At 38.3% G+C, this 12,428-nt stretch overlaps 1 protein-coding gene across 17 annotated transcripts in view; it reads left to right on the top strand.

Moving 5' to 3' along the window:
- The window catches only part of LOC148643501 (uncharacterized), a 68,058-nt gene that overhangs the window by 37,237 nt on the left and 18,393 nt on the right, over nt 1-12,428 (top strand). For 14 of the 17 annotated variants that reach the window (XM_088616218.1, XM_088616217.1, XM_088616212.1 and 11 more), the window contains 15 exons: nt 994-1,020; nt 1,106-1,183; nt 1,682-1,732; nt 3,376-3,444; nt 4,435-4,464; nt 5,851-5,973; nt 6,471-6,512; nt 7,633-7,677; nt 8,046-8,075; nt 8,357-8,374; nt 8,816-8,839; nt 9,634-9,660; nt 11,071-11,097; nt 11,193-11,219; nt 11,624-11,647. In XM_088616218.1, coding sequence (XP_088472344.1) covers nt 994-1,020; nt 1,106-1,183; nt 1,682-1,732; nt 3,376-3,444; nt 4,435-4,464; nt 5,851-5,973; nt 6,471-6,512; nt 7,633-7,677; nt 8,046-8,075; nt 8,357-8,374; nt 8,816-8,839; nt 9,634-9,660; nt 11,071-11,097; nt 11,193-11,219; nt 11,624-11,647 — 642 coding nt within the window. The remainder of the gene's footprint in view (nt 1-993; nt 1,021-1,105; nt 1,184-1,681; nt 1,733-3,375; nt 3,445-4,434; nt 4,465-5,850; nt 5,974-6,470; nt 6,513-7,632; nt 7,678-8,045; nt 8,076-8,356; nt 8,375-8,815; nt 8,840-9,633; nt 9,661-11,070; nt 11,098-11,192; nt 11,220-11,623; nt 11,648-12,428) is intronic. The other 3 variants (XM_088616204.1, XM_088616207.1, XM_088616214.1) reach the window with 3 other exon arrangements.

Here is a 12,428-nt window from a genome sequence, read left to right as displayed (position 1 = left end):
GAGATACTAACTGTTCATTTTAAATCCATTTTGATTAAATGATTGTAGTCTCCTTTTTCTATTTATTATTAATTTTAATTCTGTATGTGTCGGACATGTTTGCATTCTACTGAGCCATTGGGTCAATAATTGGTAAGTGACACAGCGTAAATTGCATTGCTTTAAGAACAAAGAAGACATCAAATGCTTTTTATATATAAAGAGTAAAACCAATACACACCAACAAGATAGAGTATTGACAACAATGGATAATTGTCTCATGAAATAATACCCACAATTTTATTTTTTTATTCTTAAAAGTAAGACTATTTCTCATAATCCGCCTGACATTTGAAGAACAGGGCTTTTAAATTATTGATCACATGCTCAATATTACTGGAAATAATATTGAGTTGAGCACGAGTATGAATTGTATCACACATACTTCAGATACTGTATAACCATCAATTAATCAGCAACTAAAGAAATTAGACAGATTACAATCCAGATGAGGCAATGTGGTCTTTGGTATGTTCTTATGGTTGTTATGAGGTGTGTTTTGTAAAACAGTGGTGCACAAATCCAGTCCCCAGGCTGTCATTCATTGTTAATTATGCAACTGCGTTAATTGTCCTGATTGGATCAAGGGCAGACCTTTCAAAAGCGTTTGTCTGTTGATGATTTGAAGAGTCCTTTATCACCTGCCAAGGTTTGGAAATTAAAGAGCTGGAAATGGAGCTGTGCACCTATACTTACCCACAGGGCTTCTCAGCCGGCAGCGCTAACAAACTGCTCTATTGGAGAATTATGCAGCTATCAGCTCCTTAACTACTGAATTAATCAGCAGGATCATTATAGCAATAGGTGGTTGCACTATTATATTGCAGAAGAAAGGAAAGAAATGGCTGTATGTTGACTCTCCCAAATTAGTACCTTGATAATTATATGCCATCCGAGATCTATTTTTCGTACAGACTGTGAGATTTACTCTCCCTATCTGATTCTTCCTTACAGGTGGTATTGCTGGCAAACTTCCCTACGGTAGGCTGATTATTCATTATCATGACCGGAACTTTTCCTGAGTTCTCTCTGTTCAATCTGCAACCTGACTGGTTCTGTGTTACAGGCTATGGAGCTGGTTTAGGCACTGGGCTGCCAGGGGGTTTGGGTGCAGGAATCAAACCAGGATACCCCACTGGCACAGGTACCGTAGAGCAAGATACCGTGCACTACATGTCTTGTAGCCATTTCATCTTGGATCTAATGGTTTTTGTTACACTGCATGCTGAAGTAGCTACGTTCCTAAAAATATAAACATAGTGCAATCTTAATAATGAAGGCCTCAAGGCATACTATTAATGTAAATCTCCTGAAATATATCGAAGGAAAATATATTGAAAGTCATTAGCTACAGTAGATGATGGAGAAGGTTAAAAAGGAGCAAGTTTGGCAATGAATCTCTACTGATTCTAAATGTAAAACATTTTTAATTCTTTTCTAAGTGAAAAAGATGATTGATTACTGTACATGCTCACACCCTCAATAGCATTAAAAATAGTTTTCAGGCTTTTTCATTATGACAAAAAGGTTATTTGTGCTTTATGGTGCTCTGTTTTATGGTTGCTGAGTAATAATTTGGACAACAGTGTTAAATTGAGCTGTCTGGGTGCTGTTTCGACTTTGTTCATTGTTCTCTTTGCAGGTGTTGGATCACAGGTTATATCTCCAGCTCAAGCCAAAGCTGCTAAATATGGTGAGCAGTACAGTGGTTAGCTTTTGCACATTGCATTTGCTAATTTTGACATTAAAAAACTCAAAGTGAGCAAACACCAAAGTCAAAACGTGGCTCTTTGGCTTGGCTTTTATAAGTAGAATACTGTTTTTCACAGTGGTTCTACATAAAAGAAACGGTTGGAACAGCACAGGTCTGTTGATTTAAACCCACCCTGTCTGCAAGAGTCCACACACAAATGTTCACAGCAGGAATTAATGGCTCTGTAATGCCAGTTCTGAAAAGCCATAGTGTATTCCAGTGTTCATTCCAAAACCTAAATGCTTTAAGTGAACTAAACCATTGCCTATTCCAGAGGAATTGAAATGCGTTCCAGATCTCTGCCTGTAGATCTGACTGGGGTTTTCTAGGCCTGGGGTTCCGGACCACTGTCCTAGAGCTGTGATCAGGGAAACAACACTTCCTCAAATAAGGAGTCTTGCATCTCTCAGTATGAGTCACCTGCGATATCCTGAAAATGAGTATTGCACTTGTCTGGCATCCTATAAAGGAACTAAAACATCATGAGGAAAGAGTGCTCCTTTCTCCTTCTGAACCATTCCACGATGCTTCTCGGGGTTAAGGGAAGGGTGGCTGGTTTTACTTTTCTTTCCTTAAGAAGACAAGGGGGTTGGTTTTCATTCCAAGCTTTACTCTGAGACCGGGATGACATGCAAATAAATCACATGAAAGACGTCAACTCATAACATATGATTAATTCTTCATAATGTGAATTAAATTTAAAGACTAATTAAAAATGTATGTGGCAAGTTACATTGAGACGCGCTGCCATCTTGTAATCTGTATATATTTATACTGAAAAGCATCAACAACTTGAAATGCCTTAAAATTCAAAGCAAGGCTGATCCAGAAATGCCAACAATGCAGCTTTAATTTCAGTTTATTCAGCTGTTTCTCAGAGTGAAGTTCCAACAGAAAACAATATGCTGTGTTTCTCTGTTTTGACCAACAAATACATCTATCAACATATATAATATTTTCTGGCCATCTGATGACATCCTGTGCTGTAAATTAGCCCTTATTATTCACAGGAATAATATATGGAAGTGCTACTCTATCTAACATATGCACATTGTTTAAGCATTTTGATTCTGAGAACAGGTAAACTGACATACTGTACAGGTATATGAAATTATGACATAATTTATGTTAAAGGTTGGATTCATTATACCTGTTTCAAAGCTTTGTTTCAATGTGATTGTTTAGTTAGACAGACTGGATTAACGCAGACTATTATATATTGTATATCACCTTTTAGGGGGAATGGGTCAAGAATGTTCGCTTTCCACTTCCTTTTTATATTCTGCCTCTTGCCCGGTGAATAAAAATGCGCCTCTAGTCTTCCTGCTGCCCTGTCTCCCACTTCTGTGGACAGTTAAACTGAAGTCAATCTAAAAAACAGTTTTGAAGATTGAATTCTTGCTCTGTGTCATGTGGCATGAGCCCCACAGAACGCGTTATTTGCAAAAATAATCATGGCTGATCACTATTACTCTCTGCGGAGCTGAACGTTTATATACTGTATTTTTTTATATTTTGAATGTTCCTGATTGTCTTCTGTATTTTCTTCAGATTGTCAGACTCCATGTCATGTACTGTTTCAGGTGGTGTCCTTCCTGGGACTGGTGTGCTTCCCGGAGCAGGATTCCCTGTCCGAGGATTGAGTCCTGGAGGTAAGTACGGAAGAAGTGGCATCTTTTCAATTCTCCAGACACAACTCCTCTCACTACGTGCAAACTATAGAGAGGGCTAGTGTGTCTACAGGGCTTCAAGGTCTATTCAAAGCAACAGCACCTAGGAGCTAGAAGAAGCTGATAAATTGTCCCATTAAGCCAGTAATGATCTGATTTAGCTTGTTAAGTGCTGTGTTGAGTGAAAGGGAATGAAATCACACATAGACCTACAGTATAATTGCTCACCCCTGGGCTAGCCTGACAGGTACTGGTATGTTCTATGTAATACTGTACCTCTCCCCTGAAAATGATCCGATCTTGCCCCATTATGAGGTTCCACCCTGGTGCTATTTCTTGGCTCAAATGTAACAGAAAATCTGCATACAAAAGTGACTATCCTAGTGCCACAGGAGAGGGCCTGGTCTTTTGGTGTGGAGGGGTTAGCACCTGTCTAGGGAAGTCAACGTGGGTTTAGAAAAGCTGAGCAAGGCCTTGTTAGATTTCAAAGACCTCATTAGGGTTCTCCGAACAAGCAGCAGAAGAAATGGGCACACTCAGAACATACATTATTGTATATTTAGATTCTTTGAAGGCCTTCGATAAAGTTTCTCATAAAAACTGGACAGCTGCAGCAGAAACTCAGTGCAATAAGACCTTCACTACAGTAAGTCAGCAGAAAGCCTCCAAGCTCCACCTTCCTCCCACCAGTACCATGGACTTGAGCACTAGAGAGCTCCTTAAAAATGATTTCAGGACAGGCCAGGAGCCAGTGATTCTAGGGGATGAAATAACATCAACTGGGATCGGTGGATTTACAGGAAGGCCAGTTAATAAGGTTTGTTTCTGCTGGTATTGGAGGCACTGATTGTATGCACCATCCCGGAAAAGTGAGAACCAGATGTTTTCTGATGTGTTAAGCATAAATAATGATCAATATAAAAAGTAAATTATTTATATTCAGTGTTTAAAACCTACCTTTTTCTGTTGCAGAGTATGCTGCCGCTAAAGCTGCCAAATATGGTATGACCACTTGTTATTGATCTTCTTCAGTCTGTACAGTATGACATTTAATGCAAATGTATGACACTGCATCATATAGGGTATTTCTTGAGGAGTGATCATTTAAATAAAAGCAAAGCCTTTATTGAGATACAAGTGCTTTACCTGATGTCTCACCGACATACAGACATTTAGTAATAGACAGTGAGAGTACTGCTCAGAGATTTTGACCTGTGACTCATGACTTAGACGTGGGTCAGACTCGATAAATTGAGTATCTTGAATATCTTGGCAGATAGGTCTTCAGTCGTGACTTGAGACGTGACAAAAATGTCTTGAAAACGTTAAGAATTCCCAGACCGCTAGTTTTCCGTGATCATTCTCCCTCACACTCACTTTCTTTCCCCTTCTGCTACACTCTTTATAACAGCCAGAAAGCACAGTTACCCAGACTATCGGTGTTACTCTGTGGTTCACATGACTACTATGCGGTATTATTTTTACTTGTCTTAAATCTATGTGACTTGGATGTTGGAATGTGAGACTTGATTTGGTCATGACAAAAGTCTGGCAGCGTAGTGTAACAGTTGTGTTTTTAATGCTTAAAGGCAAAAGAATGTCTAGTTTGGTCTAGCTTGGAACTTTTGTTTAGGCCTAAAATATCTCAAATACAAGGCCATAAAAAACTTGTTACAGAATCAAATTAACACTGTATAAATATAAGTAATGCTAGCTGCACTATTTCTAGCATGATCAGAATTATGTCAACTGTTGCTTTTGCAGTATTGAACTTGTGAACAACAGAGTAACACTGTAGCAGTGAGGGAAAGCAAGTGAGTGTGAGGGTGAATGATAACACAACACCAGCAGTCTGGGGATTTTTAATGGTTTCAAGCAATAGTGTCCAGAAGTACTGTCCTCATAGCTAATGAACTTGCTGTGAGTTTAAGAGACTCAGAAAACAGCATGCTTTCACAGTCAAGTGAAGGCTTGTATAGCCCTGTGCATGTTAACACTTTGCAGCTCTCTAGATTCTGGCTGGTGTATGTTTTGTGGAAGGTCAGTGAGGACTGAGCTCTGTCTCAAGCACTTGTCCATGCTTACACATCTTGTGCACACATACACCTTACACACAATAAATTAGGCCACCGTATTGACTCTTTGGGTGCTGCTACCTGCCCCCCATTGCCAATGCAGTCTTACTGTACATTCCATGCTGTGGAAGCAATTTGCCACAGCTTGAAATAAAGGTGTAACATTGTCTAATTAACAGAAGGACCAATCAAGTCATTGCATGTTAGCTCTGAGGTTATTGGAGAATTGGCATTACCTGGCTCTGTGTGAGGCTGAATTAGACTTCCCTGCAACACATTGTAAAACGTTTGGTATTTTGACCTGGTTCCCCAGGTGTGCCTGGTCAAGTTGCTGTGCCAGGAGCCGTCGGGACGGGAGGCGTGCCAACAGCTGTCGGGACAGGTGGTGTGCCAGGAGCTGTAGGGACAGGAGTGCCAGTTGTGCCAGGGAAACCAGGTACACCTCTTCAGTGCATGTTGCATACAAATGTTTAGTTTGCCAGCTGCTAATGGGAAAGTGATGCAAGTAATGTACAGTACAGCATGGTTTCAGACATCCATGTATCAGAGCAATGTTTCTGAAAACGGGAAAGCTCTGAAAGGTTGAGGAAAAAAACAAATGTTCATTCTATAATTGTAATATCCAGATAAAAAATATCCCTTTTCCCCATTTCAGATGATAATGGTTTATGATCTTCTGTTATCTTTCAATGCTAACTGATCTTTCTTCTTCAGCTCAGCCTGATTAATTAAGCAATCAGCCCTTCTTCTGAACTGCTAACAAGACTTGCCAGAAACAACTAACGAACATCTTTACTCATGTACAGTCATTCTTTCCTCCTGTTGTATCTCAAGTCTTTCTCAGGACTCAGAGGACATACCATTGATATATAATCACACTGGAGAAAGATTTTTTTTCTTTATAATAACTTTTTCAAAACTATATTTTTCCAGCAAAGGAGCCAACGTTAGCACCTGGAGGAACTGAAATCCCAGGTATAAAAAATACAAATGAAGAAAAATAAGTTCATTAGAAATGTCTCAAGGGCCTCAAATTTGAAGACTTTTCAAACTTTAACACCACAATATAAACAATTAATGTATTGTTTTAATGATCACTTGACCCAGTCTGGATCTTTCACAATGGATTGTTGTTTAAAAGTGCACGTTTATCTTTCTGTCTGACTTCAACGATGCAGTAGTTATCTCCCAACACATCACCTTAACAGAGATGTTTGCCAAATTTATAAAATCAAATCCGAAGAAAATAATAAGTGCCAACTTTTTTCAGTGTTTAAGGGTACCACCGTTTCATAACATCTTCTGAAACTATTTCAAGAACTTTACACACTTACCACCACCAATCAAGTAAATTCTGCTTCAGCTAACTCTTGCTCTCCAAGGAAACACAGCTACAGATCAATGCTGCATCACGCCGTTATTTCCCTGTTTGGGCTGCACTGTTGTTTACCCCCAGAGTATCAAAAATATGCTGGTTTGTGGCACCTTGATGCAGGTATTTCTTTACACTGCTGTGATCTGTTTAACATTGTTTAATACAAGTAGTTATAGGCAAATGACATCTACAGTTTTTTCAATTCATTCCAGTATAATCTATGTGACAGAAAGGTCTCCTCTGCCACTTCCAGAACATATTTGCATTTTTAATTACAGTATTTTGTTAGGTTGCTTTTCAGTGCAAGATTCTTTTTACATTGTCAGGTTAAAAGGAGCCCACTCCTGAATTTAAGAAATTGTGCAAGCTGTAGGTAGCTCTGAGATTACCTGCCCTCCCTGCGGCTATTTCAAACCACAACTGCGGCTGCAGTCTGATGGAAAATTGTTCTGCAGAATAAGTTATATCGTGTGAATAATTAAATTTCCAGACAAAACGAATGGGCTCAGAAAGATTGAGCTTTAGACTAGTTTTCAGAAATATCTAAAAAGGAAAACAAAATATTTCCCAAGGCAAAGGCATATTTTTGATGCCATAAACAGTGCAAAGACCTCTAAAAACAGTAACGTTGAAAGCTGCCCACTGGCCTACACCACATATTCCTGTGCTGCTTGGGATTCTAGCTGAAGGCAAAAGCTGAAACCTATTGTTTTTTGGCAGGAGCAACAGCCATTGTAACAACTGGAGGCAAGGCTCCTATACCCAGTAAGGTTGAACTGTGCATTGCATGTCCACTGGTGGAGCCTGTTGTCTTGTGTCTGCAGAGCAAAAAAAAGAATCTGTGAATTTGTTTTGGGGGCGGGTGTGTGTGCCAATTTCACACTCAAGTCTCTCACACTAACCCCTGAGGCCATTTGCACTCCACGATCTCCACAACCTGCGCCAGCCATGCATTTTCTTATCTGGGTGCCTGTAGTCATTTCGGTCAAGTACAGGAATCCCCAGGTAAACTGTGTTGTACCACTGTGAGTAACAAGATAGACAGTGCAAGATTTCCTGCACTGATAGCAAAGTCACCAAACAAATTGAAAAGAGGAAGAGATAGTGAATCATTTTCCCTCTTGGTTTTCCAGTTGGCACTGGAGTTGTTCAACCGGGTGTAGGTGAGTGTCTCCGTATTTTTGTTAGAGTCAATGATTTAAGCTTAAGTGAAGATTTTAAAACCAATTATCCAACCTTTCCACTGAAACAGGTGTCATTGCCAATGGGTTACCTGAAATGTGCAAGTTTTTCACCTACCAAGCATTAATTTGGAAGGTGGAAATCCAATTATACTACACTTGTAACAAAGATAATTGTGTAATCAACATCAATCTTCAAAAACATCCTATTGCTTATTATTTCTTTGTTAAACTTAATTTCTATTTATTTTCTATTGTTACAGGAGTCATACAGCCTGGTGGTATGTATTCCCATCTTAAGTAAATTTTGTCTTTCGGATTTACTCAAATCTGACCAAAGAAAATAATCCTTAGATTAGCAGATTAGGTGTTAACATCTGAGCCAAAACAAAATTAAATCTGTTCATCTGAGAGAAACATCTAGCATGTTGCATGACAAATGTTTTATTGATGAAAATATCCGAGAGGACAAATGAGAATGAGTCCATTTTACAAGTACTGTATGTACTTTTTATACTACATACTTATATACACAATTAATATTTTTCATTATGTTTATGAGGAAAAATATAAATGCATAAATCCAAGAGCACAGCGCTGCCAAATTACAATTATAAAGGCAGATTTTTTTAAATTATGTATAAATGAGAATGTATCAGTTTGTCTTTATGGTGTTCCCTAAAAATCTCTTGGATACTGACATTTTCTATTGATTTTCACAGTTGGTACAGGTGTAAAACCTGGTGGTGAGTAGTGCCTTTATTTATTTTTAAACAGTTTTAAAGATGGGTGTGTGACCTACTGTAGTTACTCTATTCTTATTTGTAAACAAAAGCATAATTTCGTTAATATTTCGGGGGACAGGGTTGTTTTTGTTTTTGTTTTGGAGCTAATCTAAATTATAGTACATTCACTGCTACAAACCAGTTTATTTAAACCACCACTGACTGACTCCCAAAGATAATGCCATTCACGTAATCTGTTCCAGATTCATTTCTTTGGAATTTCAATTCTTTGGTTTTTTTTTATAAATGTATTTCTTTTCTTGTGGTACAGGAGTTGTAAGTATAAAAAATTAGTTAAAAGTCTTGTTATTGTATTTACTTTTAAAAAACTGACAAAGGAAAATAAGGATTGCATAGACTATACAGTATTTTAGTAAACTGTAAACCCTTTGTAGAGACTATATCTGATGGACATTTATGACAAAAGTGCCAAAAGACCAAACAGATCTAAATGTCAAATACTTAGCATATACAGCATCACAGCAGTGACCATTGTATGATAGTGAATTTAGCCTTTACTTGTTCGATTCCATGATGTAGGATGAGAGTTGGTGTTAGGTTTAGGATTTAAGTTAAGTCAGGATGAGAATTCTCATGAAGTGATACTGATCCTCACATTGTTCAACTCACATGTACTGTACCAGGAACGTTTCATCCCATTTCTTCAAAGAGAACATACACATTTATAAATGTATAAAACATGTATTGCTTCGAATTCAGGGACTAGCTGATTGAATTGTATTTTATTTGCACAGTTGGTACAGGGGTTGTGCAGCCAGGTGGTAAGTAACATTAATTATTACTTTCCCTGCTGAGCTTCATAAAGAAACATATCAAGGGTGGAGCAGTGGCTAAAGATCTGCACCTGTGGCTAGAAGGTTGCTGGTTCAAATCCTGCAGCTGGCAGAGGAATCCTACTCCATTGGGCCCCCGAGTGAGGCTCTTAACCCCAACTGCTCCAGGGGTGCTGTACAATGACTGACCCTGTGCTCTGACCCCAAGCTTCTCTCTTTGTCTGTGTCTCATGGAGAGCAAGCTGGGGTATGCAAAATGATGAATTCCTAAGAAATTGTATTGGGCTAATAAAGTGATGTTACGTATATCACTCATGATTGCAACAAATTCATTTTCCCGATAACATTATCCAGAAAACGGTTTTTGCAGCGGTTACAATGAGAATTCAATGAACAGACACGACACAGCTAAATTGAATGTGTTGATTGGGTTTTTCCATCAACAGCGTTGATCAACAGGAGGTGTGCTGTGAAAGACACAGGCTTTAAATCTGTGTGGCCAGCTTGGGAAGTCATTCAAGCTGCATTATAGCCCCATTCTGGTGTCTTAGAGCACTCTGCCCCATTCGTCTTGTAGAGCCTAGACAAGCAAGTGCACTGATCTCTGAGCTTCAGAAGCCACAATCTGTCCCATCTTATCCCTTAAATGCTCATTGGGGCTCATGGCTGGTGATTGGGGAAATCATCAATCGGCCTGTGTTACACTGCAGCAGCTTGAGGACAGGTGTTGTCCTGCTGGAATTCTGTAATGTCTAAATGAGCCCACAGTAAGGTCAGCGGGTGAGACCCCAGCAGTTGATCAAAGTAGCATTCAGATTGCCTCCAATCACAAGGGGAATTTTAGATACTCCTGGATGCCCTTTGCACTTGGTACTCCCCTCAAGTCATGGTGAGCTGTCATGACACATGGTCACACAGATCTTGGCTGTCATTGATGTACTGTGTGTGGCTGTAATGTCTTGCCAGGCTGGAAGTTGCTGGCTGTGAACACCCCAGACAGCACCTCTAGTCGAGTCTCCAACATACCAGTGGTGCAAATATATTGTTCTCCTGATAAGCGGTGCAAACTGTTTCCTTTCTCTGTTACTCTTTCTTGACATTCATCAAGTTAAATCGCGTCCCCATCAGCTTTCTTACTAATATTTCATGCTTATGCAACAGACAAATGAAAACACTCATAGTCAATCACAAATTATTTAGTGATGCAATAATATCAGTATACCAATTCTGTATACATTATTCTACTAAAATCATACTTGCACCTATAAAGTGATGTATTTAGCAAAAGTTTATTAAAAGTGTTCTTTTGATGCTGGCTATATTTAATAAAAACATATTAAAAAACAGAAAATATTAAAAGAAATGGTTCATTACATCTATTTCTTTTTTTTTTTACAGTTGGTACAGGTGTTGTGCAGCCTGGAGGTAAGACATAAAGTGACTTATTTTTTAAAACTGCTTTAAAAGAAAACAAATGAAACAGTTTGGAGATTAATTAAGATTCATTTCTCTGTTTACAGTTGGCACGGGAGTTGTGCAGCCCGGAGGTGAGTGGTTTTCAATGTCAAATAATTTTGAACGAGATGTGTTTTTTCCAAAATTCAAATATTGTATTTTATCAGCTGTCTACATTAGTTGAAAGAGAACACAATTAGTGGATGATTTGCTCAGTAGAACTTCTATAATTTATCATTTGAATGGAAATATTTATTTTTTAATTAGTGCAGTTCACATAATGTGTTATTTCACTGGAAATGCCTAAGAAATGCATTTGTTTATTTTGTAAGCCTTGTGACGTGAAAAAAATATCATTATATATTTCCAAGAAAGCTCTTTTGCCAACTGTGGATTCTGGATTTATAAATTTGTCATGACGGATAAGGCATTGATTTGTCCATAGGGTCTTTACTAAAACATGTCTGTTCCTGACATTTTTTCTTGATTTTGACAGTTGGTACAGGTGTGAAACCTGGTGGTGAGTAGTGCCTTTATTTATTTTTAAGATGGAGTTTTACAAAAGGCATGAAGGTGCTCAGCCAACTACAGAGCAGAAGAGCAGCCAAAAACAAAAAGCCATCAATCAAAAAGACAAAGGGGCAACAAAAGTCACTCTGAATCCAGACCCTTGTGTTTATCTGGGATTAAGATCAGAATCTGTAGCCAATAATGTCAAACTTTTGCTACGACGTTTTGCAAATAAAATAAAGCTTTGGATTTGGAGTCAGTGCTGCGCTATTTCTGTTTCTTGAAATGGGATTTCAGTCCTAAAAAGCAGGACTAAATTACTCTGAGCTCATTTTTAAATTGGACCTTTAGTAAGGTCTTTTTAAAATATGGCCTCTGGTTGTGTTTATTTGTCATAATGATGTAGGTTTTTTTCCCTTAATTCTACAAAGGAGTTTGAATTTTGGAAACATATCCATTTACCCAAGAGATGTCATGCTCAGTGTCTTGAAGATGTCAATGTCATCTGGGCTGTCTGTTGTCAAATATGTCCAGTTTTCCAATTCATTTGCCAGATTTAATATTTGTCTCAAGGCCTTGAGATGCCTTGTTTGTTTTTACATTCATCAGCTGTAAAAGACCTAGAAAAATATTTCAAGCTGAGTAAATTCTCTCATTTTGATGAGTGTAAGACAGAATGGAAACCTAAATAAACCAGTGTCCTTAATAGATGACATTTGACTCTTCCATCTTTTTTTAATTTGAAAATCCGCATTGTTACAATACGTGGAACAGTTTCAAGGAAAATCCTA

This window comes from Lepisosteus platostomus, chromosome 22 (assembly GCF_059453375.1).
Source record: "Lepisosteus platostomus isolate fLepPlt1 chromosome 22, fLepPlt1.hap1, whole genome shotgun sequence".
NCBI lineage: Eukaryota > Metazoa > Chordata > Actinopteri > Semionotiformes > Lepisosteidae > Lepisosteus > Lepisosteus platostomus.
This window is presented reverse-complemented; position numbering and strand designations above follow the sequence as displayed.